General features: G+C 35.8%; 1 protein-coding gene across 5 annotated transcripts in view; it reads right to left on the reverse strand.

The window, feature by feature from the left end:
- ATP2C1 (ATPase secretory pathway Ca2+ transporting 1) overlaps window positions 1–12,916 on the reverse strand; it is a 179,125-nt gene that overhangs the window by 23,722 nt on the left and 142,487 nt on the right. For all 5 annotated transcript variants that reach the window (XM_047737069.1, XM_047737072.1, XM_047737074.1 and 2 more), the window contains 3 exons: window positions 11,338–11,508; window positions 9,560–9,657; window positions 241–291 (listed from right to left, as the gene is read on the reverse strand). In XM_047737069.1, coding sequence (XP_047593025.1) covers window positions 241–291; window positions 9,560–9,657; window positions 11,338–11,508 — 320 coding nt within the window. The remainder of the gene's footprint in view (window positions 1–240; window positions 292–9,559; window positions 9,658–11,337; window positions 11,509–12,916) is intronic.

The raw sequence follows: 12,916 nt of genomic DNA on the forward strand, positions 1-12,916 counted from the left end.
TACACTGTTCAATTGTTTAAAGGTTGTGTTGCAGATATTTCATTAACGTTTTCTTCTACATCTTCCTTTGTTAACTAAATTATTAATGCTTCCATTTAAAGCTCTAAAAAAATCTCTTCTGCTTCACAATACTTCTGACTGTAATGTTACATCAATATTCCTAGTAATGTAAGCATAACGAAAGACAAGAAGTAGCATTCTGGAGATAGAGATAAAACAATGTGAATCTTAAAGACCCACCTTAATAATTTTCATCTTGTGCCTTGGACTAGCTCTGTAAAATACCGCAACCTGTTAAAATACAGGAGACACTAAAAATCTTCAAAAATAAGAAATATCAGAATAACCTATGTACTTGTAACAATAATTTTTTTAAATTATCAATTTAAGCTGTATTTACTTTGTAGAGATCAAGCTTAAGCAATATACCATGTCTGTTAAAATACTCATTTGACATGGTCATTTCAAACTTTACCAACGGTACCACAGGAAATACACAACCTAAACAAGTTACCCACTTTATCCCATTATGTTTAAGCTCTGAAGAGAAAACAGGCTCATTCTTAAAATGTTTCAGAGACAGAGAAAGGAAAAACTCTTGCATCTATTTCTTCATTACCCTGGCAAACAACAAAAATGGCCTTTTCCCTTTGTTCTGTCTTCAGAAAAGATATAAAACAGCTGCTTCTTAAAGTCTGTAGAACGTTTTTATTGTTACTGTTTTTAAAGAGCGTTAAGTGGTCCTTTTCTTGTATTCATGCTAATTCTTTAGATTCTCTTCCACTGTATCTCCAACAGTTTATATGATCTTATCTCTGCATTATCTCAGAAATATCTCTATTTCTGATCTCATCTCCTGGTCTAATACCCCTTCACTGTGCCCCAAAGGAAGACATCAACAACATCCCCTGTGTCCTCTACTTTTCCATACTGCTCTAACCTCATTTTTCATAAACCAAGGCCATTCCAACAGTCCTCTCACAGTACCATTAGGAGACCCTAGACAGGGGTAGGCGTCTTTCATTCTCCTTTCTTTATTCACAAAAACCCCAGTTTTTTTTTTTTTAATTTTTTTATTTTTTTCAGCATAACAGTATTCATTATTTTTGCACCACACGCAGTGCTCCATGCAATCCGTGCCCTCTACAATACCCACCACCTGGTGCCCCCAACCTCCCACCCCCCACCCCTTCAAAATTCTCAGATCGAAAAACCCCAGTTTTGAATGTCACATAAGACTAGACTTCCCACTAACTACAGGCATTCATTCACTGCTACAGGTCATTCCCCGACATTTCACAAAATTTTTTTCAGTTTTTTTTAAACAAATGCAACGTTGTATTAGTTTCATGGGTACAAAAGAGTGACTCAAAATTTCTATACATTATGCAATGTTCACCATGATATGTGTAGTTACCATCTGTCACCAGACATTATACTAGTAACTATTTTCTTTATGCTATACTTTTCATCCCTGTGACTTATTTAATTTCCTCCTCACTGTCACTCTTTCCAACAACACTTCCAACTCCTGGTGATTTTAATATCTACGTAATGTGTCATTTTCTTCCCTACTATCCTAGAAAATTAGTTCATACGAAGTTTTCTCTACTCATACTTTCAATTTATCCCCATTTCCAACCTCAGTCTCAGCTGACAATCTTGCTTCCCACTTCAAAGAAAACAGAAGCAGAAGAGAACTTTCATAATTCCTACCATCCAAAATCCATATCCAGACACAATCCTTGCCTTCTCTCCTTTTACTACAGATGAGCTGAATATGCTCCTAGTGCAGGTCAAATATTCTACCTTCAGACCCATTTAAGATCATTGCTCCAAAAATTCTCCCGCCTCTTATATCAAAATCTTTTCCTCACCAATGCATCTTTACCATCAGTATATAACATGCTGTGATTTCTTCCATTTACATAAAAACAAAACTAAAAACTTCCCTTCTCATTTCGGCTGCCACCATATTTACCCCATTCTCTTTACAGCAAAACTCTGTACTTGCAGTCTCCCATTTCTCTCTTCTCATTCTTTCCCGAATCAATCCCAATTGGACCCTTGTCCCCACCACTGCCCTAAAACCCCTATTCAAGATTACCAAAGACCTCCCACATTGCTAACACCAATTGTCATTTCTCTTCTGACTTAACCTCTCAGCAGCACCCTAACATAGCTGGCAATTCCTTCCTCCTGAAACACTTTTTTCACTTGACTTCCATGACACCCTATACTCTTCTGGTCTTCCTCCTACTTTTCTGGCTACTCTTCTTGTGCAGGTTCCTCCAAACCTCCCTGAAGTCTGAATGTTGGAATATTCCACAACTTAGTTCTCAAAGTCCCCTCTATAAGAGGTCTAAGAATCCCCTACTTCTCCCTAGGTGATCTCATCCAGCCCTAGAGATTTAGATTTTATTTATTATTATACATTTTTGTCTCCCGCCCCAACACTCTTCTAAAATCCAGACCAATGAAATGAATCCACCCATCTATTCCACATTTCATCTTGGATGTCTCATCTAAGACTTAAAAATATCACAAACTGAACCCCTGTTATTTTCCAAATTACATACTCCTTCATATCCTCTGCTAATGGTTAAGTATACCCTCATAGTCACTCAGGCTCTAAATTTTGGGAGTCAATCCTTGATTCCTCCATTTCTCTCAGATGCCACAAGCAGTTTAATGGCAAATCTTATTGGTTCCATCCTCAAATAAATCCAGAATTCAACCTCCTTCCTCTAAGCCCATTGCCAACACTCTAGGCCAACACTTGAACTGATTTCTTATTTCTGCCCTTGTCTCCTGCAGTCTCTTCTCAACATAGTGACCGTAATGCAACTTTTAAAACTGAAGTCAAATCACATCCGTCCTCTGCTCAAAATGCTACAATGACTTCCTACCTCCCTCAGAATGAATGCCAAAGTCCATCACTACCCACCAAGGCCTGCAATGAAGTACATGCCCCTTCCTCACTAGTCGCCTGAACTACACCTACACCAGCCTCCTCATTGTTCCTGAAACGTGCCATGCACACTTGCCTCAAGGTTTTTAACCTCATGTTCCTTCAGTCTGGAGTGCTCTTTCCTCAGATATTATATGGGCTGCCAGGGAGGCCCTTCCTAGTCATGTTATCTAAAAATTTGAATCTACCTCTTCAGTCATTCATCTGTCTCTTCCCTGCTTTTGCCAATGCTCATTAGCACTTATCTGACCTAATGTACGTATTTACTTATCTTAGACTGGTAAGCTCCACTGAAGGCAGAGATTTTTATCCTATACCTCAGTCCTCCCTAAATACATATAAAATAAATTAACAAATCATTGAATGACTCTTAGTACCATCATGTAGACTGTTCTCAGGTTCCTTCCCAAGTTTAATAAAGGTAGAAAACAAATGAGGACTGTTTTCTTAGGCAAAAGACTCAATTTAACTGTAATATCATATTATTACATATGCCTAGGTCCTCCAGGTACTATGAATTGCATAATTCATATTTGGAGAATATACTTCCTTTCAAAAAATTTCAAAAATTCACTGAGACTCTTTCATCTGTCTTTAATAAGGACTAAGCTACAAATGGAATGAAAATATACTATTTGTCTTCTAAGTAAAAAATTTTACATTACTGAAGAAATTGATCATGTAGCACATAGTGCTGAAGTATAGGAGTGTTTGGCAAAGACTGTGGATTTTACAGAGTATTTAAATAAAAGGCTAATTACCAATACTCAGGTTGAACAGTAAAATTCTGCCTTTGTTCTACTGCAAATCATTTGAAACACTGCAAATCATTCCACTATAGCCACAGCAGGTTATCACTGACAATGGCAGTGAAGATGCCAATTGTTTGACTGAAAGAGTATTTCTCTTGGGCAGTAACATTAGTCGGCATGCATCCAGTACACCTACCATTTGATACAAGATTTTAGTGTTTCAAAGCTTCAGTGGCAGCTCAAAAACTAGAGCAGTTGTTTTGAGACTAAGGCGATCTCAATGCAAAACTGAAGACTCACGTGATGTTTTGCATGTGGTACAAAGCAAAATTTGTTCTTAAAGCACTAGAAGAGCAGGTCCATCTTTTTAGTGACTAAAAACACTAAATGTAGTGACACAAAATTATGGCCTAAAGAAATGAGATCTAAACAAAACGAAACAAAACAGAAAGGACTGAAGATTGAGCTACATCACTCTATCACAGAGATCGGATTAAACTTGGGGGTAAATGAATTTCCTCTGTTCATAATCTTTTCACCTTTATCATCTGTTTCTCTACCTGGAAAAAAAGAATATATTGATTAAAGGTAAAAGCACACAATAAAATCTCTGTAATTTGGGAGCAAGAGGGGAAAGGATAGAATGAAGAAAGGATGGTAAAAGGATAGTGAGAAAAGAAGTAGAACTCTGTCAGAAAAGGAGAGTGTTTAGGGAATAATATGGGAAAGAAAGATGAAAATCATCAAAAAGAGAGAGGAAAATCTATGTATTTTTCTCTTCTCATGCCTTCTTTTCAGTGTCATATTTGTGGTTAGCACTCAGAGTTCTGATAGACAATGGTGTTAGGGAAGGAAGTTATAAAAAGAAGAACACAGGAAAATATTAAAGGAGAAATTAATGAAAAACATTCCTGGCATTAAAATAACTTGCTAGAGTTTCCTCAATCTTCCAGGAAAGATAAAAAGATACCTAATGCACTGAAGGAGGAAAAAAAAAAAAAAACAGGTGACTGAAAAAAAAATATTTACAACCTACCAAAAATTAAACAGCACACAGATTGGGATTAAATTACAGAGATTTGGTTAATAGGTTTGGTAGAAATACAACTGGAATGTGCTATGGTGAGTGCTGTGAAGTGTGTAAACCTGGCGATTCATAGACCTGTACCCCTGGGGCTAATAATACATTATATGTTTAAAAAAAAAAAAAAAGGGCACCTGGGTGGCTCAGTAGGTTAAAGCCTCTGCCTTCAGCTCAGGTCATGATCTCGGGGTCCTGGGATCGAGCCCCACATCAGGCTCTCTGCTCAGCAGGGAAGCCTGCTTCCTCCTCTCTCTGCCTGCCTCTCTGCCTACTTGTGATCTCTCTCTCTGTGTCAAATAAATAAATAAAATCTTAAAAAAAAAAAAAAAGAAATACAATTGGAGGTACTACTATTAAAAAAACACAAAGAAAAAAACAGAATGTCCACTTTTATCACTGGGAAATACAGGACACACTGGAAGAATTCATCAAAAACAATGAGAATACCCAGATGGACTTAATAAATAATTAAGCAAAATTCAGTTTCCATATTATTCTTTAATAGCTCTAACTCAAAAGGACAGAGCAATGTTAGATATGAAATATGACTGAATTACAGAAAGAGAAAGCTAAAAGACATTTTAATAAAGAAAAGAGTTAAGGTGATTAGTAGATGTGGGAAAATCTCAGTAAGCTGGCAATTTAGAAGAAATTTTTGTTTTTAACACTAATAAAAGCTATTCAAACTGATATGAAATAAAAACATCAGACCAAGTATACGTGTTAGCTATAAGAGAGTTTTCCATAAACAAAAGATGAAGTGGGAAAGAAAATAAAGTTGGGGGGAAAAGGAGGGGTCCAGCTAAGTCCAAAGAACTAGAGCAATTCATTAATAACGTTTGGAGAAAAGATTTAGGTATTCAACAGAAACACCTGGAAGGAAGCCTTGGTATTTATGGAATTCCTCTTTAGAGTAGGACGACTTTAAGTAATTCAACAAGCTTCTTCACAAGGCTTAGGTTTTATATTATTTTAGTCTCTCTGGAATAGCACCAGGGCATCTGCCATAATTAATGCACAAAAACTCTTATCTGGAAAAGATATAATTTGTCCAGGCTGACAGTATAATTTGTAATTTGCAATTTGCTACTTCCCTCTCTAAGTACCTTTAAGATGGTTTCCAGAGTTCATTAGCATTTTTATCAGCGAGCCCAGAGAATGAACCAAGAAAGAAAATAAAATGAAACTTCAAATCTGTCAGTTTCACTACTTGTTACCATCTCTGGGAATAGGTTTGGAAGAAAAGGTTGAACAAAGGTCTAAAGGGAAAATGTTTAATTAACTACAGATTTCACATATACTTACTAATGTATACTCTGCCCCAATACCCCTGGGGAACCTAATACAGAATTTATTTCAGAAATAAATGTCAGGAAGAAACTATCAGGAAAGGAACATACACACACAGTCCCATTCAAATATGGAAATAGCTTCCTCACTAAATGTAAAATAAAGCAAATGCCCACACTGTTCCCAGATGCTCTGAAAACAGCATTCATGAGTAACTACAGCTTGAGAAACAGAAAACATAAACAAATGTAACAGTACATGTCTACTAGTAAGTCTAACCACAAGTGAGGCTGGAGGGACTTAATGCTACTGTATGAAGCACAGTTTGTGGCAACATAAACTAAAACCTTCTCAGAGGACAATTTACCAATATATCTTAAGAGTTTTGTAAGTGTGTTGGTAATTGATCCAATCACTTTACCTGTAGGAATTTATTCTACAGAAATAATCAGAGATGGGCACAGAATCGTGTACAACAATGTTCAATGAATCAGTAAGCAACGGATGAACTCAAGAGTCACACAGACCTGGGCTCCAGTTCCAATGCCCCTGTCACCACTCATCAGCTCTGAGACTTCAAATAAGTATCCCAAATTCCATGGCCCTCAATGCTCTCATCTCTAAAAATGGGGCTGCCCATCTTTTATAAGATGGCTATTCTAAGTAAATAGATAATGTATGTAATATATGCATTGCCTGGCACATAGTAAATGTTTGCTTACTGTTATTATCCTTGAAGGATTGTTTACAATAACAAAAAATAAATGGAAGCTAAAATTTCAACAAGAAAATTATATAACCATGTATTTGCCATGTGTTTATCCATACACAATATACCCAAGCAAAATATTGTGCACCAATTAAAAACAAGTTTTATAATAATAACTAGTGATTTTAGGAATGCTGAAGTTATGTTAAATGAATATTCCTCTTTATAATTTCATAAAGTTCCAACCAGGTTTTGTTAAACACATTTAAAAAAAAAAATGGGTTAATTTATTATTTTGGATGCTCTGTGGGCATACAACCTCTCTGTATTACAGGCAATTTCCAATCTAGCTTTTACTTTTCTAGGTTTTCAGTTTTTCTGTAATGAACATATACTACTAATGAATAAATTTTCTAATCAGAAAATTGTATTATAAAAAGCTTTAAGTTAAGATGTGGAAATAATCTAAGAAAATTCAGTGTCCTAAACATATAACTTGCAGTTCTGAATGTAAAATAAGTGAAGAAGGTAGCACATTTTACTACTGTCAACAAAGAGTAGAATATGCCTAATAAAGTAAAGGTGAGATGATAAACACTTACTTTAAACAACATACAAATATATGTGCATAAATAGGTGAAGTAACAAGGACAAGAAATTTGAACTGTCAAGAACTTAGATACAATGATACTGCCTATCCTTTAATATACTATAGTAGTAGTATAGGGGCCTTCCTACAGGATCTATGTACCCACAAATCAGGTTCTGTGGAGTGCTGCCCACCAAAACATCCTAAGAAAATAATCTTACAACTGAAGGCCCTAAAGAAGTTACTAGGTTATGGAAGAAAAGGTTTTTTACCTATAAATACTCTGTTAGAAAAGCACTACAATCAAAGGTAAAAAGGCATTTCAAAAAAAAAAAAGCAGTCTTTTTTTTTTTTAGCTTATTTAAACTAAAACAAAGAAAGTCTTCTCAACAAATGGTGCTGAAACAATTGAATATCCATATGCAAAAGAACTGAACTTCAACCCATTTCTCACATACATACACAAAAATTCAAAATGGATCACAAACCTTAGTGTAAAATCTAAAAATATAAAGACTCTTGGAAGAAAATATAGGTAAAAAAAAAATCTTTGTGACACTGGGTTAGGCAGAGCATTCTTAGAGAAGACATCAAAATCAGGATCCATAAAAGAAAAAAAATGATAAAATAGAATTCATCAAAATCTGAAAGTCCAGCTCTCTGAACAAATGTTAACAGAATAAAAAAATAACCCACAGACTAGGAAAAACTATCTTCAAATTGAATATCTGATAAAGGACTTATAGCTACAATATATAAAGAACTCTCAAAATTCAATAAAAAAACAGACACAATTTTTTAAAAATAGGCAGGGCAGACACTTCATTAAAGAAGATATATGGGGGCACCTGGGTGGCTCAGTGGGTTAAAGCCTCTGCCTTTGGCTCAGGTCATGATCCCAGGGTCCTGGGATGGAGGAGCCCCACATCAGGCTCTCTGCTTGGCAGGGAGCCTGCTTCCTCCTCTCTCTCTCTGCCTGCCTCTCTGCCTACTTGTGATCTCTGTCTGTCAAACAAATAAATCTTTAAAAAAAAGAAGAAGAAGAAGAAGATATATGAATGGCAAATGAAGATACTGAAGATCATTAAATAACACTATCTATCTATTAGAATACAGTGTGAGAGAACTGACAATCCCATGTGCTGGTGAGGCTGCAGAGCAATTAAAACTTTCAAATATTGCTGATGGGAATGCAAAACAATAAAGCCACCTTGAGAAACAACTTGGCAGTTTCTTACAAGGTTAAGCATATATTAACCACGTGACCCAGCAATCAGTCTTAGGTATTTACCCAAGAGAATGAAAATTTATTTTCTTACAAAAATCTAAACATGGTTTACTATAGCTTTATTCCTAATCAACAAAAACTGGAAATAATACAAACGTCTTTAAACCAGTGAACACGTAACATTCACTCAAACACTGGATTACTACTTAGCAATTAAAAGAACATATCATTAATACACACATCCAACATGGATAAATCTCAAAGAATTATGCTAAATGGAAGAAACAGATCCAAAGCCTCATACTATATGATTCTATTTTTAGAGCATTCTGGAAAAGGCAAAACTACGGGACAGAAAACAAATCAGTGGTTGCCAAGTGCTAAAAGTAAAGAGAGGATCTGACTATTTTAAAAAGGCACAAAAGAGAATGTGGGGATAGGACGGAACTGTTCTATATCTTGATTGTGGTTGGTTACAAGACTACATGCATTTGTCAAAACTTAAAACTGTACATTAAAAAGGGTAAATTTTTCTGTATGTAAATGATATCTCCATTTTTTTTTTTAAAGCATTAAATACTCATGTCATGTTTAAAACCACTGGGTAAAAATTACAAAGTAATGGTCTCTCTCCACTCTTTACTTTATAAATACAATTCAACCACTTAACCTCCATAGAACCTTCCTCAGAGGAAAGCTGATTCCTGCTGAAGTTAACAATCTGCTCTGGTATTCATAATGATCATAAATACTCTCATGCATCATAAATATTCTCAGTGATAAGACTGACTTCAATGGTAAGATTTCATTTCATGATCTGTATCAAAAATTAGGTGGTCCTGTCTCCATTGTTCTCAGTTTCATGAAGGTAACAGTACAAATGGTAACACTCAGAATAAGGCCTTTCCATCTAAAAGGCTTTAAGTTTAGGCTTACCTTTGGAACTATTTGTGAAAGCTGCTGGACATCCATTGCATCTATTTCTTCTCCTGAGACTGACTGGGAAGTTTTGGAATACAATCCCAGACGACTAGCTAAAGGGAAATGGGAGAGAAAACATATTGAACAAATTAGTTTTGCTTGCTAAGCTAGTCAACATAATGCTCACTTAGTATGATTTATTATCCATTCTTTTTTTAAGTACAAAATGCCTTTATACCAAGGGATCACAAGACAAATTACTAGCAAGACAAACCTATCTGAATTAGTAAAAAGTCTGGGGTTTTCTGTTTGTTTTATTCTTGTTTAAATTTAAGAATAAAGAGTTTTCACAATTTAATCCATCATACCTAAGCATTGAAACAGGGCCAATCAGGTTTTGCTTAGTAGCTCAATTTTAATAAAGATCAAAATGCATTTTAGGTAAAGACTCTAAAGCCAGACAAAACAGTACTGGATCTGTGGTAATCATGTAGTTATATGTAAAAGAAAACAGATGTTGGAAAGTTTTTCTAGCTTTATTCTTCCCTCTACCTATACCACTATGTTTCTGGTGATATATTCTTAAATAACATAAACTGTGAAACTCCTATCCCAGTCTCTCCACATATTAATAAAATCAGAATTAATGAACATTAGCAACCTGTTTAAATTTATCAGTATGAATCACAGTTTACAAACTCCAGATTAACTTTCGGTACCCCTTTTCCCCTTATCTATCTATCTCAGGGGGCCGGGGAGAGGTGCAGAGGGAAAGGGAGAATGAGAATCCCAAGTAGGTTCCATGCCCAGCACAGAGCCTGATGTGGGGCTCCATCTCACGACCCCAAGATCATGACCTGCCCCGAAATCAAGAGTCAGATGCCTAACCAACTAAGCCATCCAAGAGTCTCTCCTCATATTTCTTTTTTTTTTTTTTTTTAAGATTTTACTTATTTGAGAGAGAGAACGTGAGCACAGGGAGTGGAAGAAGGAGAAGCAGACACCCCGCTAGCAGGGAGTATGTTGCGGGGCTTGATCCTGGGACTCTGGGATCATGACCTGAGCCGAAGGCAGATGCTTAACCAACTGAGCTATCCACACTCCCCTCTCCTATTTCTTAAGGTAATCTTAAATGGCATTCAAACAACATAAGCACATACATGATTTAACAACAGAATATAGACACAAGCTATTTTCTTCCAAATCAGGTAGAAGTCAAAGTCCACTTTGAAAATTATCCTCGAGTTTAAAGGGAAAACTAAATTTCATGTTTTCTTCCATGGGCATAATCTAGTGCTTTTATCCAACAGCACAGTGGATTATGAGGTTAACAATAATCAACTATTCTTTTGTGAGTAAAACCTAATGTGATTTCCTAACAGTTTAGTTATGTATTTTCAATTAATACTACTACTTTTTTTTTTTTAAGATTTTATTTATTTATTTGACAGAGAGAGATCACAAGTAGACAGAGAGGCAGGCAGAGAGAGAGAGAGAGGGAAGCAGGCTCCCCGCTGAGCAGAGAGCCCGATGCGGGCCTCGATCCCAGGACCCTGAGATCATGACCTGAGCCGAAGGCAGCGGCTTAACCCACTGAGCCACCCAGGCGCCCCAATACTACTACTTCTTAACCTAAATTTTTTGCCCACATTTTTAGAGTATGAATAAAACTATGCATTTAAATTGCATGTCAATATTATGCATACACACTTTATATCTAATGGCTCACAAAACTATGCACTGCGGTTAAAGAAAAATGATTAAAAAAAGAGAGGGAAGTAGTCTACTTATACCGATTGCAATGGCAGTCTCCTGTGAGTCTCCAGTAATCATTTTTATGGATACTCCTGAGGCAATGAGTGTTGTAACAGCTTCTTTCACACCAGTTCTAGGAGGATCAATGATTCCCACCAGGCCAAGAAATGTCAGCTGTCCCAGTTCAGGACCAGAAGCTAAAGCAAGAACTGAGGAAACGATAAAATCCAAAAAAGAAAATGTGAGTCACAAAAGCATTACAATCTACTTGACAAAAGCTAGAGACAAAGAAATCACTTAAGACTATAATGTCACTGTAGCTATTATATAATCATTAAATATAAAAATTATTACATGTTAAGACATTAGTTCAATGGTTCTAGATATGGGGTGGCTTAAAGCTATTAAAAATTAAAAAGAGTAAGACTAAAGAATTGTTAAGCAGAGAAGGCAAGTAAGGAGTGAATAAAGAATGTTTTTACAAAGTGACTACACACAGCTCCTCTGAACATCAAGTATTAGTTCTTTAGAAAATATAATTAGGTATTTGGAGAAACTATGGGTTTGTTGAGCTTTGAAAGTCAGTTCTAAAAAGACACCTCTGAAGGGGATTGCTACTAATGTATCTTCATCTTTCCATTTTACAGGTCTTCAGAACAATTCAGTAGCTTGAAGAAAAGTCTATATTAATTAATTATACACAACATATAATAATTTTGTAAATGACAAACCCCGGGAGGTAAATTAATCTGTAAAGTGACTGCACAACACTACTAACAGTAGTTCAGATTCTTTCACTCTTTTCATAACATTAGTAAGTATTCCTTACTTGTAACTTTGGTTCCCTAAGAATATCTAACACCGCCATATCATTATTGGGAGTTTCCCATCATCCTCGGGCACTTGAACTGTAACACAAAATACTGTTCATTTCCAATATCATTTAGCTTCTTCTCAGAATTCTGCACCTTTTGGTAACTATCTTATGAGTCAAAGGGATGTGTCTCCATTTGGAATATTATTAGACTGAACAATTTATGGGAGAAAACACAAAAAAGCACACTAACTAAATGTATCTATCTCATGGAGAAACTGAAAACTCATAACCAGATCACAAGCAGTATCAATTCTTATTCAAGCAGAAGATTTGATAGATTAAATATATTTGGAAAACTAAGGTTAGAGGCAAATGACTTTTATTTCCCCAACATCAGAGTCATACATCTATTTATGTAGATGTAAGCCCCAAAAGCTTTCACCCTGGAGAAAATGAGACACTTGATAGTCCCTGGTGTTGGAACAGAGGTAGAAAACAACTACAAGGGAACAGTGAGTATCAATTCATGTGTCAGCAAACCCTAAGAAAGGGAATCAGCTCCTAGAGCTCTCAGTGGAGGGGTGGTATTAGCCTAGAGTATTCTGTATTATTATATATCGTATTTTATTATCCTGTATTCTATATGAAAAGAGTTTAAAAAGTGTGAAACCTCTGAAACTTCTTTAGTGTCTCTAAACCCAAGCCAACTTTGGACCCTTTTGCTGTGAGCTGCTAAGAACAAAACTCTGCCTTCAAAGCTACAAGAATACCTTTCTAAACCTACAGCAGAAATTCTGTAC

Source organism: Lutra lutra, chromosome 1, assembly GCF_902655055.1.
Source record: "Lutra lutra chromosome 1, mLutLut1.2, whole genome shotgun sequence".
Classification (NCBI taxonomy): Eukaryota; Metazoa; Chordata; class Mammalia; order Carnivora; family Mustelidae; genus Lutra; species Lutra lutra.